The sequence below is a fragment of the Colossoma macropomum genome, unplaced genomic scaffold (assembly GCF_904425465.1).
Source record: "Colossoma macropomum unplaced genomic scaffold, Colossoma_macropomum, whole genome shotgun sequence".
In the NCBI taxonomy this organism is placed as follows: domain Eukaryota; kingdom Metazoa; phylum Chordata; class Actinopteri; order Characiformes; family Serrasalmidae; genus Colossoma; species Colossoma macropomum.
This window is the reverse complement of record NW_023494806.1, coordinates 6502897-6522427: the sequence shown is the minus strand read 5'-3', so window position 1 is coordinate 6522427 and position 19531 is coordinate 6502897. Positions and strand designations below refer to the sequence as shown.

The following is a 19531-nucleotide window of genomic DNA, read 5'->3' as shown; positions in this document are numbered from 1 at the left end:
CAGTGAATCTACTCTCACACATAAACACACAAACACTTCTCCAGTACCTGTCCTGTTGTTTAGAGTTCTCTGCAGATGCTGTCGTATTCGCTCTGTGCACACAGAGTCCAGATCGCTGTCTATAGCGACTGAGTCAAAACTCCTCATGGGAACTCCTACAGATGAAAGAGACATTCGGATCTGTTCATTCATTACTGTCTGGGTGAAAATATGGTGGAAATCATGCAGGAGGTTTAGCTAAAGCACACAAAGAAATTTTCAAACAAAAGAGTCAAACTGAGTCAGAACAGCTAAGCTTGGGTCAGGGGTCTTGTGTCCTTAATCTTGTTCAAATTTTATTTTAGAAGTCAGAGTGAGAGAGCAGTACCTGCTCTGCCGTGTTAGGTAGATCTTTATTTAAATAAAGGAATGAAATGTCTTTTTTATCTGTGACTTAATCTGCATCTTAAAGGACACGTATTTAATACTGCATTAGAATCAGTACATTCCTAGAATTATACTTGGAATGAACATATTTTTCAGTAACATTTACTGTCTTTTTGTTTATCCATCATTTTTTTCTTTTCTGTCTTGTACAAATAGGCCTGTACACACACACACACACACACACACACACACACACATACACACACACACACACATTTTCTAAGGCACTTTATCCTTCTGGATTGCTGGGGGAGCTGGAGCATATCCCAGCGATCACTAGACAGAAGGCAGAAAACACCCTGGACAGGTCGCCAGTCCATCGGAGGGGGCCTGTACAAATTTTTCTCAATTTTGTTTTTTCATCTTAAGGTCCACTTACAGCATTTGCATGGTTTTATGCAGCTAAAACAGTCACGACCATTTACATCCTCTCTTTATCCCTCGCAATTAAACAGGCTGTTTTGTTACTGCGCCTTTAAGACTGATTTACGTAAAAAGAAACTGTTTCTGATTGTCTGTCCTGCGTTGTGTCTCATTCAAAAAGCACTGAAGCTGAAACACTCCTTATACTACTGTAAGCCGAACAGGTGGATATGTTGCGCTGGTACGAGTGGATCAGATACAGTAGTGCTGCTGGAGTTTTTAAACACTGTGTCCACTCACTGTCCACTCTATCAGACACTCATACCTTGTCAGTCCACCTTGTAGATGTAAAGTCAGAGATGATAGCTCATCTGCTGCTGCACAGTTTGTGTTGGTCATCCTCTAGTCCTTCATCAGCGGTCACAGGACGCTGCCCACAGGACGCTGTTGGCTGGATATTTTTGGTTGGTGGACTATTCTCAGTCCAGCAGTGACACTGAGGTGTTTAAAAACTCCAGCAGCACTGCTGTGTCTGATCCACTCAGACCAGCGCAACACACACTAACACACCACCAACACATCAGTGTTACTGCAGTGCTTGATTGATCCTGCAGTGCTTGATTGATCCACCACCCAAATAGTACCTGCTCTGTGAGGGTCCATGGGGGTCCTGACCACTGAAGAACAGGGTAAAAGGGGGCTAACAAAGTATGCAGAGAAACAGATGGACTACAGTCTGTACAACTACAAAGTGCACCTATATAGTAAGTGGAGCAGATAAAATGGACAATGAGTGTAGAAACAAGGAGGAGGTCATAATGTTATGCCTGATTGGTGTATATGTAAATGAACTGGTTCTTGTGACATCACAGAAACTATTAATTAAAAACCAAACATAATTTCCCAGATCAGGACTGGGCTGCACCAGTTTTGCATAAGTTTATACTTAAGTTTGTGCGCAAAGTCTTTACTAAGTCCTTAGTTACACTAGTTAGTTTCAAACGATCCTTTTACTAAATCTGGTTGCGTCACAAATCCATAAGTCCTGTCTTAACTAGTAACAACAAACTAATGCTTATGTCACTTTAACATGACAATAACCAGTCTATAAGCCTGCTGCCATGGAAACGCGACTGCAGCCTGTGCTTCAATGAGAAAAATATCCAGCATAGACAAGAACGATGTGTACAGGTTAAACTGAATACAACTAAATATTTACAGCCGCTGTCTGTTTATTCTTTAATATTTCCCTAAGAAAACCAGATACGCAGCTTGCAGCTTTCTGGCTGACCGACACAACAGCAGCCTCAGTTTAGCCGTCTGGGCAGCTGCTGAGTCACTGAGCTGGAGCTGTGGGTGTTTAGAGTTGAAACCAGAGCGACGATAAGAGCTGTAAGTAAAATCACAGTGTACAGTGTTTAGATTTTTTAGCCTAGTTAACCAAAAAAGCCATGCTTTTGTTCTTTTCTGTGTTTTCTTTATGGCTTCTGATGTTTTTCCTACACTTACACCTACTTAGGGGGAGGTGTACATATTTAGTAATTACTAAGCTCAACATTAAAACTAGTTTGCGGTGCAACTCGTTCTGATTTAGTGATGCATAAACCTGAATTCAGTAAACACGTTACAACTAGCCTATGTTTGAACCTAAGCCCAGCTGGTGCAACCGGCAATCTGGACTGTGTAGACTGGATAATGAATGGTGAGTTCTGACACTTTAACAATGTTTACATGTTACTTCCTTTTCAAAAAAAGTGAGGGAAATTAGGTTTTCCATGATAAGAGCACTTTAATTTTTCCTTATATGTTTAATCCCTCAGTAAAGCACATCACTAAAATACATTATCATTATTCATTCGCTGTTTCATCATCTTTAACCGCTTAATCCAGATAGGGTCACGGTAGCAGAGAATCCCAGATGACCCTGTCCCCAGCAACTTCCTCCAGCTCATTCCGGCAGGCCCCAAGCCGCTCCCAGGCCAACTTGGAGATATAATTCCTCCAGTGGGTCCTCGGATGACCCCGGGGTCTCCCAGTGGGCCGTGCCTGGTAAACCCCCATGGGGAAGTGGCCAGGGGGCATCCTGATCAGATGCCTGAACCACCTTAACTGGCTCCTCTCAATTTGGAGGAGTAGCGGCTCTAATCTGAGCCCCTCCTGGATGACCAAGCTCTTCACCCTGTCAGTAGAGTGTAGCAACCACCCTGCGAAGAAAGCTCATTTCCGCCGCTTGTATCTGCAATCTCATTCTTTCGGTCATTACCCAAAGCTCATGACCATAGATGATGGTCAGGATGTAGACCGACCGGTAAACAGAGAGCTATGCCTTCTGGCTCAGCTCCCTCTTCACCACTACAGTCCGGTACAGTGACCACATGACTGCTGTCGCCTGTCCCAGCCTGCAGCCAATCTCACCATCCCTCTTCCTATCGCTCATGAACAAGACCCCAAGATACTTAAACTCCTCCACCTGGGGCAGGTCCTTTCCCCCTTACCTTATTATTATCATTATTATTATTATTATTATTATTATCATTATTATTATTATTATTATTATTATTATTATTATCTGGGCTGAATCATATCAAGCCTCATAATGAAGGTAACTCAAGACACAAGAGTAAAGCTGTGAGATACCTGCAAGGTGTCTGGTGCATGATTTCTCACTGAGGTTCTGGACTGTGTTCTGGTTCTGAACGATCTGTGATGGAATTAGGTGTCCAGTGTCGCTGCTGCTGATGATGGCAGCATCTGAAGCACTGCCTGAGGAAATAAACACAGACTCTCACAGATCTATACATCCAATGTCAGAGACGTTTTCAGGCCTTAAAAAGAGGAATTTGTGCTCTATTTCTCTATCCAAAACTCTGCTGCCTCCTACAGGTAGACTGCTGTCAATTCAACTCAATACAAAGCTGTCAAGGCTATCCAGCTGCTTGTGCCTGTCTGATCATGTCTGTGATACTTTGTGCTTTCAACAGTAATTTGCAGTCAGTCCTTTATAACCTGTATAGCTATGATAGTAGGTTATATAAGGCTATGATCTCCAGTGTAGTTCAACCGTAGGTGAACTCTATTTGTCTGACTGTGGGGAGAAGTTTCTCTTATTCTAAGATCCCTTCACTCCTTATCTTGACATAAATCATCACAGGAAACAGGAATCAACTAGAGATCAGGCTACCTGCTCCGCCTGCATTCAGCTCTTGCGGTTCCAGCATCTCCTCTCTGAATCTTGCGCTGAAGTCCTCTGTGCACACGCTGTCCTCCTCTTCCACCTCCTGCTCCTTCACTCCAACCTGCTGTTTATTAGTTTTATTATTATATATTTTTTGCATCGTATATAATGTTCTGTTAGTTCTGTGTTTTTCAGAGCACAACATAAACAATTATATAAACAACAACAGATACCGATCAGGCATAACATTATGACTTAGTAAAGACTTTGCGCACAAACTTAAGTATAAACTTATGCGAAACTGGTGCAGCCCAGTCCTGATCTGGGAAATTATGTTTGGTTTTTAATTAATAGTTTCTGTGATGTCACGAGAACCAGTTCATTTATTTATACACCAATCAGGCATAACATTATGACCACCTCCTTGTTTCTATGCTCATTGTCCATTTTATCAGCTCCACTTACTATATAGGTGCACTTTGTAGTTCTACAGTTACAGACTGTAGTCCATCTGTTTCTCTGATACTTTGTTAGCCCCCTTTTACCCTGTTCTTCAGTGGTAAGGACCCCCATGGACCCTCACAGAGCAGGTACTGTTTGGGTGGTGGATCATTCTCAGCACTGCAGTAACACTGACGTGGTGGTGGTGTGTTAGTGTGTGCTGCGCTGGTACGAGTGGATCAGACACAACAGTGCTGCTGGAGTTTTTAAACACTGTGTCCACTCTCTGTCCACTCTATTAGACACTCCTACCTTGTCAATCCACTTTGTAGATGTAAAGTCAGAGACGATAGCTCATCTGCTGCTGCACAGTTTGTGTTGGTCATCCTCTAGTCCTTCATCAGTGGTCACAGGACGCTGCCCACAGGACGTTGTTGGCTGGATATTTTTGTTTGGTGGACTATTCTCAGTCCAGCAGTGACACTGAGGTGTTTAAAAACTCCAGCAGCACTGCTGTGTCTGATCCACTCGTACCAGCGCAGCACACAAAGTGCACCTATATAGTAAGTGGAGCTGATAAAATGGACAACGAGCGTAAAACAACGATCGGTGTATTTCAATTCAATTAGTTATATTGTAAAATTAGTCTTACATAATAATAATTTAAAGTGTTATTATTATTATTATTATTATTATTTTGTACAGTCTATGCAAAAATTTGAACACCCCTCCCCCAATATGTGAAATTCAGCCAAAAAACAGTAACTGTGCATTAAAGGTGCAGAAGAACAGGCTGCCCAAACTTTTGCATACGACTGTTCACTTCAAAATACAGTGGAAAATATATGTAAATACAATCAGATTTCTCTAATCTGTCTATTTTTCCAAAGAACATAAAACAAAAAATGTAATAACATGAGGGCCTGCTGTTTACATTATTATTATAATTACTATTATTATTATTATTATTATTATTATTATTATTATTATTTACCTTAGTGCTACTCCCGAGCAGTTTTTCCAACCTCCACAGACACTGCTCACTCTTGGAGTCCCAAGATCCTCTAGCTCTCCCTGTCTGCCAGGAAGGGGTTGTACACAGTCCAAAATGTTCCTCATTGATGTCCTGTTGCTGCCCAGCTGGCTCCATCCTGCCCCTGCTGACCTCCACTGTGACCAAAGAAAAACAGACAGCAGGTCAATATAACAGGTAGCACTGGATCCGTGGCTGGAACATCAGCAGTCTCTGATGTTACCTGGGGAGAGATCTGGATGATCTGAATTGGACCCATCGGGGGTAGAGGTGGCTTTATCAGTGGAAGGGACAGTGCTGCCCAGGCCAGTGTCCTTACTCGCAGAGTTACTCCTGTCAAGACAAACTGAAAGAAAGCAAGCAAAACACAAATTGAGAGAAAATTCATGTGGCACATTTTATAGATTTTTTTAGATAACGCAGCATTTTCATATGAAACATATGAGGATCATGTTATATGAAGATATGCACAAATTGAGAAAATGCCCTCAGAACCTAGTGGGTTAAAGGCCCATTGAATAATGGTGGTGATGTCCACCACAGTTGATGTCTACAGTGCAAATATATCTATTTTATTTACTATCCAAAATCACCAAGTGTTTTTATGTGTATTTTTGTTGTAAATTTGACAAAAATATGTTTTCTTTGGGGACTATTTGTCTTACAACACCCTGCATGTATCTCTCTGCTATTAATGTATTTAAAAAAAATTTCTAGGCCAAAATCTCTATTTTGCTTTACAGGGCTCTGCATGTACATCTCCACCATGAATGGATTATAAAACTGGTTTTAGGGCAAAAATGTATTTCAAAACTATCGTAAAACAATGAGTGTGTTTACACGCACTCAATAATCTGTTCATAATCGGATTTCTGCAGTTATCTGATTATTCAAATGGTCATGTAAACAGCACACTCTGATTTCTTAGATTGGAGTAAGGTCTAGAAATCCGACTTAGAAATCCAATAAAGAGGCTGGATTTTAGCTCAGTAATCAGACTTCTCAGTGCATGTAAACTCTTACTCTGATTTCTTTCTGTGCATGTGCGAAAACAGATCGTGGTCCTGGAAATTAGCAAAAAGTGTTGCCGCGGGACGCAGCAAAACACCTTTGGAGCGACGCTGAAACCGTCTACATGCTTAACGAAATAAAAGATTTATATATTTTCATTCATCTTCTAGATGATACATATTCATAGTTTCAGAAAAAAAGCTATGGCATGAAGTTTGAGTTTTCCATTACGTTTACGTCACGTCTAATTCTATGAGTGTATTGGCTGGTTGCAAAGTAGAAATCCGATTATTGTCTGACTCATGTGGACCCAGAGTTTTCTTATTATCTGATTACTCAAGTGCATGTAAACGCATTGATCGGATTACTGACAAAATCTGATTTTCTGCAGTTATCGGATTATTAAGCACATGTAAACGCAATCAATGTCTCAGACATCAGGCAGCGTATTCCTAACTATTTCATGTAATAATGTTCTGTGATGGAGCTTTTAGAGGCAATAAACTCTTCAGATGTCTGGTTCCTATCACCACCTCTTTCACTTGAACAGCACATTTGACATCAAACCACTCTGAATGGCTTTGTTTACATCTTAACAGTTGCAAAAATGTCATACAATCAGCAGAATTCCCCTTTAAGGTATAATCAGTGTTTGATCATATGTTTCTGAGATAATCTGGGTTTACCTGCTCCCAGGATAGCCTCCATCTTGCTCTTGCCTCTATTCACTTGGCCATGACTGTGAGTCTAAAGAGAAAACACATTTTAAAGGGTTAAACTATAGAATTAAGGTCTGTTATGCTTAATTATCAGTAATATTACAATAGACAAAAATCATTACACAGATAATATTCACAAATGTGCTGATCCAGTTTACTTATTCTCTGTTGAGCTTTACGCAGCACCAAGAACTGAGCCAGGGACTAACTGTAGTCATATAAGGATCTAATACTAATATTTCACCCAGCCCTACTATAAATAAACCTATTATTATTAATAAACAGTGGTTCTCTGACCTGTAGACGGCTGAGATGAGCATCGATGGCATCCAGCAGAAGATCACAGTGGTCTCGGGGGAGAGCAGGTGCACCAAGAGTGAAATCACTGACTGTCTCTCCGTCCACGTCTGAAAAGAGAGAAAGCACAAAAACACAGGGAGGCACAGTATTAGTACACAATTAATGGCTGTTGCTATAATAAAAAAGCTTGGGGTCAGCTCGTGTATAATCATAGAAGCATTATTATAAGAGATTATGGAGCTCTGGCCAGTTCTTTACACACTGGCAGCCCTTTTAAACTGACAGAGCACAAGTTTCATATCCAAATTCTAACTTAAATGGGAATTTTCTAAGAATACACAAGACAGTCATGAGTTCAGCATACTAGGCTGACCAGTACAGAGCAGCTCATCTGTGTCTTCAGCCTCGTCCACAGCTTCTTCATGGTTTCCAGCTTCCATAACCTACAACACATGCAGTGAAAGGAGCGCTAATGCTCAGTTTGTCTTAAAATATGACAATACATTTGACATACACATAACTCTGTGAAAGGATGTACCGGCATCATTATTTATGATTATAAAATGACTATGATTATTAGGGATTCACAATGTTATCAAAGAATCAATCACATCTATATATATATATATATATATATATATATGTATGTATATATGTTTATATATATATATATATATGTGTGTGTGTGTGTGTGTGTGTGTGTATGTGATTCTGATGTGAATGATTCTGATAACATTGCATATCGCTGCTGTCGGAACAAAACCTTGTATCTCCAAAATGATAACTTTACAGGAGAAGGAAAAAACATACCTTACTTTTATTGTAAGTCAATGGAACCAGACTTTTTTCCAAGTAATTTTGGGCCGTTTCTTTTGGTCCATCCATCATAAAATTTAAACACAATGTAAAGAGCAACAAGAATTTTCAAATTATGTCAAAAACTGAAAAACGGAGAAACTGACAAAAATGGAGATACAAGGTTTTGTTCCGACAGCAGCGAAATATAGAGTGTATATAAATATATATATATATATATATATATATATATACATATATATATATATATATATATATATATGTATATATATATGTATATATTGCTCGGAAATGGTAACTTTCCAGGAGAAGGAAAAAACATATTTTGAATGTAAGTCAATGTGACTTTTTTCTAAGTAAATCATTTCTCTACAATGCACTATTTCTCTGTTTCTTATCAAACCACTCTGAAAGCCTCTGTTTACTGTTTGTACCTCAATGGTTGAATGATGCAGAGATTTTGAAAATTCTGTGGAACTGCCCTTTAACCTCTGTTGTTCAGCTAATGAAGCCGGTTTGGTGGGGGAGCTGCTGTTGGCTCTGTTGCCCAGAGATCAGGAGTCAAACTAGCAAACACCGCAGGCTTCAGGAGACAAAAGAGGACCATAAATTCCTCTTCCATTAACTTGAACTTCTCCAAAAATGTCTGAGAACTCTGCACTGCTGTTTTCACTTTCCAGACTAAAGACACTTCTGGACAATGCATTCAAAGGGGAACTTCACCGATTTTGCAAAATGTATGCATAATTAAATGGTTAACATGTCAGTAAAGTAATTCAGAGTGGTTTGGTGTGAAACTGTTCACAGTGGTGGTGATAGGAACCAGACGTCTGCTCTAAAATCTTCCTCACAGAAATGTATTAACTTATATGGAATGGTTATGAATATGCTGCCTGATATCTGAGACATTGTTTTATGACAGTTTTGTGATAAGGTTTTGGTCTAAAACGTAATTTAATCAATGAATTTTAATCCATTCATGGTGGAGGGATACACAAAGGATGTTGTAAGGCAAAATAGTCCCCAAAGAAAACGTATTTTTTTCAAATTGTTCACTATTTTACCATCACCAACATATAAAACGTAGAAGACACATAGATTATAGGCTCCCTGGTGGTTTTGGATAGTAAATAAAATGTCTATATTTGTGTTGTTGAACACTGGAACCTTTAGTTCCTATCACCACCACTGTAAAGTATATCTGAGTAAGTTTCTCTACAAATTATTTCTCACCAAATCCCTCTGAATGTCCTTGTTCAGAGTTAACCACTGAATTAATGGAGAAATTTTGAGAAATCGGTGGAATTCCCCTTTAAGGTCTTTTTCTAGAACAGACCGACACACCGCCATTAAGCTTAAAAACCTCGACTTTTTATCTCAGAAAGTTCTCGTCGCCCAGTTCAGCCTCAGCACAGCTGGAACTGAAGCTTATGCGAATGTATGTTATATAAGCTCAGTAAACACAGCTGACTGGTTTTACTCACCGTTTGTCTCTGAGCCGCTTCGGTCCCGCCTGAGAGAGAACTGCACAGAAACTGACCGGAGCTCAGCCGAGCGCTTAGCAACCGGAGCTCCTAGCAACGGACGCTTCCCGCCAACAGCCCGTTTCAAACAGTCACATGTTCACATGCCTCTTTACGGAGCCCCTAAAGTCACATGGTGATTATTTTTAATAAGGCGTGGCCACAGATTACTATATTGAGGCCACAAATAAATATATTGAGTCCGCTAATTACTATATTCAGGCCACAGATTAACACACTGTGGCCACAAATGAATGACTGAGATCACAAATTACTATATCGAGTCCACAAATTAATATATCGAGGCCACAAATGAATATATTGAGGCCACAAATTAATACACTGAGGGCACGAATTAATATATTGATTCCGCAAATTAATATATTGAGGCCACAAATTACTATAATGACGCCACAAGTTATTATATTGAGTACACAAATTAATATATTGAGGCCACAAATTACTATATTAAGGCCACAAATTAAGATATTGAGACCACAAATTAATATATAGTTGTCATAAATTAAAATATCGAGGCCACAAATTACTATACTGAGGCCACAAATTACTATACTGAGGCCACAAATTAATACATTGAGTTTGCAAATTAATATACTGTGGCCACAAATTTCTATACTGGGGTCACAAATTAATATATTGATGCCACAATTTACTATAATGAGGCCACAAATTAATATATTGAGACCACAAATTACTATACTGAGGCCACAAATTAATATATTCAGACCGCAAATTAATACACTGAGTCCGCAAATTAATATATTGAGGCCACAAATTGTTATGTTGAGTACGCAAATTAAAATATTGAGGCCACAAATTACTATATTAGACCACAAATTAAGATATTGAGACCACAAATTAACATATAGTTGCCATAAATTAAAATATTGAGGGCACAAATTACTATACTGAGGCCACAAATTAACATATAGTTGCCATAAATTAAAATATTGAGTGTACAAATTAATATACTGAGGCCACAAATTAATATATTGAGGCCACAAATTACTTAATTAAGGCTGTGAAGACAGAATTTAATAACTTACACAGCACACTATATAGGTAGGAGGGAACTCGAGTTGTGGCCTCGATATATTATTTGTGGGTACGCCTTATTAAAAAAATTATCACCATGTCACCTTAGGGGCTCCGTACCTCTCAGAAGCTCAGCAGTACTGCTGAGCATTTTCCACCTTTCTCTTTCTAAACTGTTTCAGGATCATCAACCATAAAAAATGTTACCCCCTTAAATGGTCAGGGCCCCACGGTCTCAGAGGTATGTATCCATTTCATTATCATTGGAGCACAGAAAGTGTTTATGGACCAATAGAAATACTTCACAAATATCATCACTTTCATAAAATCTCTTTACAGTAACTCACATTAAGAGCGACACCATGGCAGCAACCTAAAATGACAGATTTGAATCACCTACCCAAACCAGTGTGAACCATCACGTCAAGGAGAGATCGGATTTCAGCAAAAAAAATCGGATTTCAGCAATGAGGCTTGTAGTGTGAACGTAGCATTTGTGATTCAAATCTGTCATTATTGTGAACGAACCGGCGTCCTGAAACGACCCGCATGCGCACATCCTACTCAGTAACGTCACGTGAATGATCACGTGCGTCACGCTGAATGATGGATATGCATATGAATTCCGATCTGAGCGCCACATTAAGGTCACATGGCCACAAATCGGATGCGTATCCGATCTAGGAACACATATTAAAGTGGTCCAGGTCGGATTTGAAAAGATCAGATTTGCGTGTCCACACAGCCCTGAAAACATCAGATCTGAGTCACATTAGGGCAAAAAAAATCGGATTTGTGCCACTTCAACCTGGTAATGTGAACGCCGCCCTGGTTCCTCTCAAGGTTTCTCCCTTCGCTCTTAGGGGTTTTTTCTTATCACTGTCCCCTTTGGCGACGCTCATGGGGGCTCGGACCTGGATTTTTCTTTAAAGCTCCTTTGTGACGCCTGTTGTAAAAAACGCTATATAAATAAACTTCTACTTGACTTCTCTGAGCACATCCTCTACAGAGCATGTTTACTGTTTATTTGCTGATTTATTTGCCAAAAATAAATCAAACATAAAATGTGGTCGGTGTAAAAGTCCTGGGATATTTTGTATTTTATGTTGATTTTTTTTGTGTTAAACTCAGCAAACACATCACATTCAAAATGGACTTCGCTCCTTACTTTCCATATATGAGCTGTGTAGACTGGAATGGGACATTTCGAAACTTTAACAGTGTTAAGGGCTTTTTAATTAATCGAACACGTCAGACTGGAGCACCTGTTCCCCTGCAGGCCGCCTCTTTGCGTATACACATTAGGTCAGCAGGCAGATGCACTTGTTGCATATGTAACAAAATGTGTAGGTTTTGCTTCATTGTGTTTTCTGTTAGCGTAGTGGAGTACCTGTACATAGGTGAGACCGGGGTGGAGAGGGTGAAGACCTTCAAATTCCTCGGCGTTCACGTCAGTGAGGATCTCACCTGGTCTCACAACATATACCTCAGTCCCAGCAGCGACTGTGCTTTCTGAGAAGGCTGAGGAAATTTGGCTTGCCAGGCAAAATTCTCAGCACCTTCTACAGGAGTACGATCGAGAGTGTTCTTACCAGCTCCATCACGGTCCGGTATGGATACTGCACTGCTCAGGACAGAAAGGCTCTCCAGCGTGAGATCAAAACTGCACAGTCCATCTCAGGAGCAGTCTTCCCCTCACTACAGGACATTTATCACACCAGGGTTCATCAGGAGGGCCCACAGCATAATCAGGGACAGTACGCACCCCCAGCACAGACCCTTCACACTCCAACCATCAGGCAGACGCTACAGGAGTGTGAAGTCCAGGACTACAAGACTGACGAACAGTTTCTATTCACAGGCCATCAGGCTTGTGAACAGATCACTCACTACCTCTTCCCCCCTCCCACTCTGAACTGGTTTAACTGACTTTGCACTCAAGAACTGCTCCTTACCAGAGGTGTAAAGAGTACTGAAAACCCCTACTCAAGTACAAGTACTGTTACTGTAATGATAAATTACTCAAGTACAAGTAAAAGTATTATTAAATAAAATTACTCGAGTAAGAGTAAATAAGTAGTTTGTTGAAAAACTACTTAAGTACTGAGTTATTTAGTTACTTTTCCGTATTTCCGCTGTCACAACCTGAACATATTTCTGAGCTGACTCGGCTACATCACTGGAAATAACCTGTACAGAAAAACACTAAAGCTAGAGTTCTGAGAGCTGAGACTGATCACAGTTCGCTCTGCTAGAGCACAGTTACACACCTTTCTGTGAGCTGTGTAAGGAACAATGTTCACATTACACTGCATGCGTTTCATGGTTAGATGATTACATAAGACGTCCTGGTTTATCTGTTTCCAGTCAAGTATTTTAGAATCCCTGAAAGACAAGCAGAGGATGTTACTGTTTAATTAAGTAAAAAAAAAGTCAAAATTATGAGTAAATTGCTTAATTAATAATGTAATTTTAGTGAGAGTCCTTAAGCTTACGTTAATACATGTGAACCTCTCACCGCCTTCAAACTGTATATTTTCACTGATATCTGTTCTGAACATTTACACCATTAAAATCAGCGGCAACATCAGCAAATTACCCAGCTTTGATTTTTACTGTAATATATTTCACTAATCATGCTGATCACTTCATACAGTAATCAGACATTATTACTGCATTGAACAGTTAAACAGCTACACAGAGTCTCACAGTTAAGGACAAACACCACGGCAGAGAGAGAGAGAGAGAGAGATTGAGAGGCAGAGAGAGAGATTTCTTGTCTCACAGCCGTAAACGACCATTTATCTCCAAACAGCAGCTAAACTGGGCTGTATAATCGGGTAAAGTGTGGGCTGTGGGCGACACCTGTTCACTAAAGTGTCTGACAGGCACTGTAATAAAATATACGCAGCAGATTTCCAGTGTAATAAACAGAATCATTATAAAAGAAAGAAGAAACCCGTAAACACGGTACTCCTGTGTGCTGGTTCAGTTCTCCTCTCTCCTTCTTCACTAAACTGGACATCTCTGTAGTGTTTTTCCTGCCAGAGCTGCTGTTTTTTGATTAGTGGATCTTTTAAATTTAACCGCCCTTCGTTCGTATTGGTTTCTAAGCTGATACGGTTGTAATTTATTTTTACTCTGTAACGTTAAGAAAATTAAAGTAGCGAAGTTAACGAAGAAAAATTAGCGAAGAAAAATTAACTCAAGTAAGAGTAAAAGTACTATGATTTAATTATACTCCAAAAAGTACCGTTACAGGGAGAACTGTACTCAATTACAGTAACGAGAGTAAATGTAATTCGTTACTTACACCTCTGCAATTTTTTTTTTTCTAAGACTATATTGGTGAATGGAGGAACAGCAAAGTAAGAATTTCATTGTACAGTGTAACTGCCTGTTTCTGCTGTGCATATGACAATAAAACTCTTGAATCTACTAGAAAAATAAATGGTTTTGGCTTTTAAGTTGTTGTTTCCTGGGCACCGTCTCCTGTCCATCAAGGCCTAGACTCCCTTATCTTAACTGCATGCGAATGTGTCTACACTGCCATATTAAAGGGCCCATATCCTATTTTCTTGTATTAAATTTGTTTAAATATCAAAAACGTTCATAATTAAACAGGTTGTTTTTGTTACTGTGCCTTTAAGACTGACACATGTAAATGACCTCTGTTCTGATTGTCTGTGCTGTATAGTGCCTCACTCAAAAAGTAGTCTGGGTTGAAACACTCCTTATATCTTCAGTGTGAGAGGGTGGGGCTAAACTGCTGTAGGACTTAATAGGTGGATGTTCATTTTTGTGACATCACAAAAACAATGGGTCTCACTTTATTTGGATTGTCCACTATAGTCCCCTATAGATTATCTACAGACGTTCAAATTGCTAACAAACTATCTGTTAAACCCAGTTGACTCTAAGCAGTGGTGGGGTTAGGGTCAGGATTTGGACCAGGGTTAGAACTAGAACCAGGGTGAGGGTTGAGCTTAGGTTTTGAGTTGAGGTTAAAGTTAGGGATGTCACTTTTGTGACATCACAAAAACATAATGTCTCACTTTATTTAGATTGTCCACTACAGTCCCCTATAGAGTATCTACAGATGTTCAAATTGCTAACAAACTATCTGTTAAACCCAGTTGATTCTAAACAGTGGTGTGGTTAGGGTGAGGATTTGGACCAGGGCTAGGACTAGGACCGGGGTGAGGGCTGGATTTAGGTTTTGGGTTGAGGTTAAGGTTAGGGTTAGGATTAGAGCAGGTTTAGAGTTAAAGGTAATTATAGTAAATTTAGATATTTAGTTGAACGTAACTTGAAAGTAAATTAAGTATCTACAAAGCATCTGAACTGGACTATCCCTGGACTATCCTATACAGACTGTATGGACTAAAGAGTGAATGTCACATTTTGAAACAATGCTTACAGTATTTCAAACATCTCAAGGAAAATTTGATTTTCTGTGATACTGCCCCTTTAACGCTCTGTCTGAATTAACATCCCAGATTCAACTCACCAGCTGATTCCCATGCTCTTCATTCAGTGCTGTGGATCTCCATGACTTGAATCACCATCACGTCCATAAATCCCACCCCTTCACACCCTCTTCAAATGCACCATGCAAATCACCATCATACATTAAACAGGTATAATAAAAGAGAACCTCCCGTCGTGTGAGCAAATCTCCTTTAATACAAAATATTAAAATTTCAAATCAAACCACGGAAGCTTGTCCGAAAAATTAAAACTTCTGCCTAGCTAGATCAGATTATAAGACACATTTACAGTAAATGGTTCTGTTATGTTCCTTAAAACTCCAGACTTGACCCAAAAAAAAACACAGCATCATTACTTAATTAGCATTATTATTATTATTTACTCGTCTCTTCGTGTAATTATGATCATACTATTTATCTTATTATCTTCTTTTTGTTATCACAAAATAGTCACACATGAGTCCAGACAGGTACAACAGCATACCTGCGGCCTAAAGTCTACATTCTTAACAGCAATTAGGAAACACAACTCACACTCGAAGGTCAGTAAAGTCGTGCGCTGTACCGTTTGCAGAGACCGCAGACTTTACCAACCTGCTTAAGACACAGGAACGGAGAAGTGTTTGTTTCAGCCAGTCAATACTGAGAAACGTGAGGTTATCAAACTAATCAGCTTTTATTGTCTCCCTTTTTTTTCAAAACTGAGACACAAAGGTCTCATTAACTACGTTTGGCTCTAAGATGCTTTTTTAAAAACTCTATTTGAGTCTGGTGGCCATCTGATATGAGCTGACCTCTCCATGCTGCGCCAACAATTGCATTTCTTGGTAGCAACTGTTGCTACGTTGGACTAGCTTTGCAGAATGCAGTGAGAAATCATATTCAACCTGATAAAAGCTTTCATATTGAGTTCCCATAGGACTCTTATTTTACAAAAAGATCAGGAAGCCAATTTGCTGCTTTCAGTTCTTCAGTAGGGTACGGTCACTCTAGTGCCTCCTGGTGGTGCTTTTTCTGCTCTTAAATGAACGCACAGCAGTTTCTGCTGCATCTGTAGTTTGCAGTCAGTGACAACAGACAGTTATTTTTATGCATTTCACTGAATTTATTAAAAGCTCAGAAAGCTAGTTGAAGCCAGGGGGTAGCTGCTGAAACACATTCCCATTGGCTCGAAAATAAATGTCTGATTCGAATCAACGGCTTTTCTGTCCTGACTTAAGTACAAGGAAATTATTACTATGCTACAGATACAGCAGATAGAGATTAGGTTGAAAAATGTTTGAGTAAATTTGAGTTTAATTCACCGTTCAGCTCTGTAAAAATTAAGCAGCTTTTAAACTTAAAAAAGTGAGTCACTGGGTTAACTTGAAAAGCTAAGTTCATTGCAATGTGAAACACAAATTAGTCTTTTGTTAACTTGCTTTTACAAGTTCAGGGAACTCGAAATTTCAAGCCAAGGTGGTTAACGTACTCTTTTAGGTTGAAAAGCTGCCTAACTTTCTTACAATGAGATGATCTCGATGCAGGGCCAGACGTGATCTCGGAAACAAAAACGTCTGGGGACAATCATGAGACATTTTGAGTAAAATTTTGAGTAGAGCAGACTTATTAGGGTGGGAACAAACAGACTAATTCTTATTCCTTTTTAGAGATTAATGTTTGAGGATTAGAACACCTGATGCCGACCTGAAGGATCCAATAGTTGCTCAGAGTCTGGTTAAATTAAGCTGATCTGTGTGGAGGTGGCTGAGTATCCAGTGAAAAAAACACTAAAGAGAATGCTTTGAACTCACTTGATTCAAACGTGTAAATCATTTCCACATGAATGAAATATTACATCAGCACAATTTTGTCTTTCAGTTGAATTAATAATAATGGTGTGTTTGTAATTTATTTTTAGAGCACTGTACCAAAGCCTGAAAGCACCCATCATTCATTTAATTTCCACACAAAATGGCCATTAAGTACATTTCGTGGATCGTTCTCAGCACTGCAGTAACGCTGACGTGGTGGTGGTGTGTTAGTGTGTGTTGTGCTGGTATGAGTGGATCAGACACAGTCTGTCACAGACCAGCGCAACACAACCTAACACACCACCACCACGTCAGCGTTACTGCAGTGCTGAGAATGATCCACCACCCAAATAGTACCTGCTCTGTGAGGGTCCATGGGGGTCCTGACCACTGAAGAACAGGGTAAAAGGGGGCTAACAAAGTATGCAGAGAAACAGATGGACTACAGTCTGTAACTGTAGAACTACAAAGTGCACCTATATAGTAAGTGGAGCTGATAAAATGGACAACGAGCATAGAAACAAGGACACTGGTCATAATGTTATGCCTGATCGGTGTATATAAATAAATAAATGAGAGGGTGGTCTCTGAGTTTTGCACAGTGCTGTATGTGGAAATGATGAACACATTTCCAATCAAGAATATTAAATAAATACTTTTTTTTTCAGTGTACCTGTTCTATCGCTCTCTGGGATATGCAAATTGCATTAAAAAGATATGCTGCTATGTATTGATACGCACTTCCTAAGGATGGAGCGAAAGCCTAGATGAGGCAGAATAAACTGTGCACATTTTAATGTTCTCTTCTAAATAATGCATCTGTGCAATCTCCTTCTTCTTCAAGCTCCTCCTGTGTCTTCCAGTGAGAAGAGAGGGAGGGAGACAGTGAGTGAGAGACACAGAGAGAGAGGAGAAGGTGTTTCTGAATAAAGAGCACCTGATTTGGTTTGGAAGCAATCAAGGGGGCCAAGCACTTGGCAATACAGTTAACCTCCCCTTCTTCTCGCTTGCAAACACACACCCACACACACACACTGCTTTCAGGTGAACGTTTGGAGAGGTGGTGCGGCTCAGACGTCCCACTCTCTCCATGTCCCTTCATAACGTGAGTCTGTGTGGTGATCTGTGATATTTTTGCCTGTGTGGAAAGTGCAAATACACACACACACACACGCACACGTCCACTCACACACTCAGAGTTCCACACAGCCCTGGGTGCTGTGGCCTCCTGAGGCGGGAGTCAAGCTCCTGGGCCTTCGTCAGTCAGTCCTGACGGTCTTCCTTCTTTCCCGTCCTCCATTCTGTCTGTTTTTCTCTCTCAGTTCGGTAAAAGTGTTTCAGAAAATGTCCGGACACATACTCCAGTCCTGCCTCTCTTTGGCCTCCCAGTAACCTCCTTTATACACAAAACTCGTCTCTCCAGTCAGAGGGTCCATCCTCTGATGGAACCACAGCGGCTGGTAGCCCTCATACTCCCGACCTGCAACAGAACATACACAAAGAAACATAAGATTAGCATTCAGCCACAGTGTAAAGAAATCTCAGGGCCTCAGGTACGACGGCGTTTTAGGGCCACTGTTAATAAAAATAAAAATAGCAGACTTCGAGAATAAAGTCGTACTATTTCGAGAAAAAAGTCGTAATATTGTGGCCAAAGGCTTTGCAAAGGGAAGGCAGCCTCTCCTCATGTTAAAATGAGGGGCGCTGAGTTGGTGGAGTTATACTTTCATATCGATTCACCCATAAAGAAACTCTCAGTCTCCCTGTCTCTCTTGCACATCAGCACCAGCCTCTTATTAGTATAAGAAACGGCTGAAACGGCTGAGCAGGAAACTGTGTTTATCTAGAATAAAGAGCCAGACGGACTCGGAGGAAACTGTCTGTCTGTGTTGTTGAAGGAGAACTGTAGACAGGGTCGTCTACACGGCTATCGGGGGCTACATCTCCCCCCATTCAAAGAGGGCATGAAGTTTCACAGACAGTGAGAATGATGATCAAAATGATCCACAGAGAGACAGGAGTGAGTGGAGCTCCGGCACCAGTACAGCAACCAAGACCCCAACGCATTATGGCAGCCCCCCTGCAGTTAGCCCCCCTACAGCTAGCCCACTTTATCCTTCAAATATTACGACTTTTTTCTTGAAATATTACAACTTTTTTCTCAAAATATTACTTTATTCTTGAAATAGTACAAATTTTTTTCTCGAAATATTACGACTTTATTCTCGAAGTCTACTATTTTTATTTTTATTAACAGCGGCTCTTAAACGCCATCGTACTCAGGGGTCCACAACATTGCAGAGTTTAGTGTTTACGCTAGTCTGACAAAGCTAATTCAACTCATGAAAGGTTTCATAATTAGTCATATAAAAATTAAAGTGAAAA

General features: G+C 40.0%; 2 protein-coding genes across 3 annotated transcripts in view; both read right to left on the bottom strand.

Annotated features, from left to right (window-relative positions):
- Positions 1–220: 220 nt before the first annotated feature.
- On the bottom strand, positions 221–9797 carry LOC118827640. Its single transcript, XM_036599076.1, has 9 exons — positions 9769–9797; positions 7842–7911; positions 7466–7575; positions 7136–7196; positions 5662–5784; positions 5400–5575; positions 3971–4088; positions 3427–3552; positions 221–237 (listed from the first exon to the last, which is right to left on the bottom strand). Exons 2-9 carry the CDS (start codon positions 7906–7908, stop codon positions 221–223), a joined length of 798 nt encoding a protein of 265 aa, XP_036454969.1. The 5' UTR covers positions 7909–7911; positions 9769–9797.
- A 7899-nt stretch (positions 9798–17696) lies between these two features.
- The window catches only part of LOC118827760 (oxysterol-binding protein 2-like), a 127942-nt gene continuing 126107 nt past the window's right edge, over positions 17697–19531 (bottom strand). For both annotated transcript variants that reach the window (XM_036599220.1, XM_036599221.1), the window contains one exon: positions 17697–18626. In XM_036599220.1, the coding sequence (XP_036455113.1) occupies positions 18484–18626 (143 nt within the window). In that variant the 3' untranslated portion in view covers positions 17697–18483. The remainder of the gene's footprint in view (positions 18627–19531) is intronic.

Coding starts and splice junctions, on each gene's coding strand:
- LOC118827640 (XM_036599076.1), bottom strand. CDS start 7,908: ATGGAAGCTGGAAACCATGAAGAAGCTGTGGACGAGGCTGAAGACACA. Junction 7,576..7,841: donor AGATGAGCTGCTCTGTACTG/GTCAGCCTAGTA, acceptor CTCTCTTTTCAG/ACGTGGACGGAGAGACAGTC. Junction 3,553..3,970: donor GCTGAATGCAGGCGGAGCAG/GTAGCCTGATCT, acceptor TTATTTCCTCAG/GCAGTGCTTCAGATGCTGCC.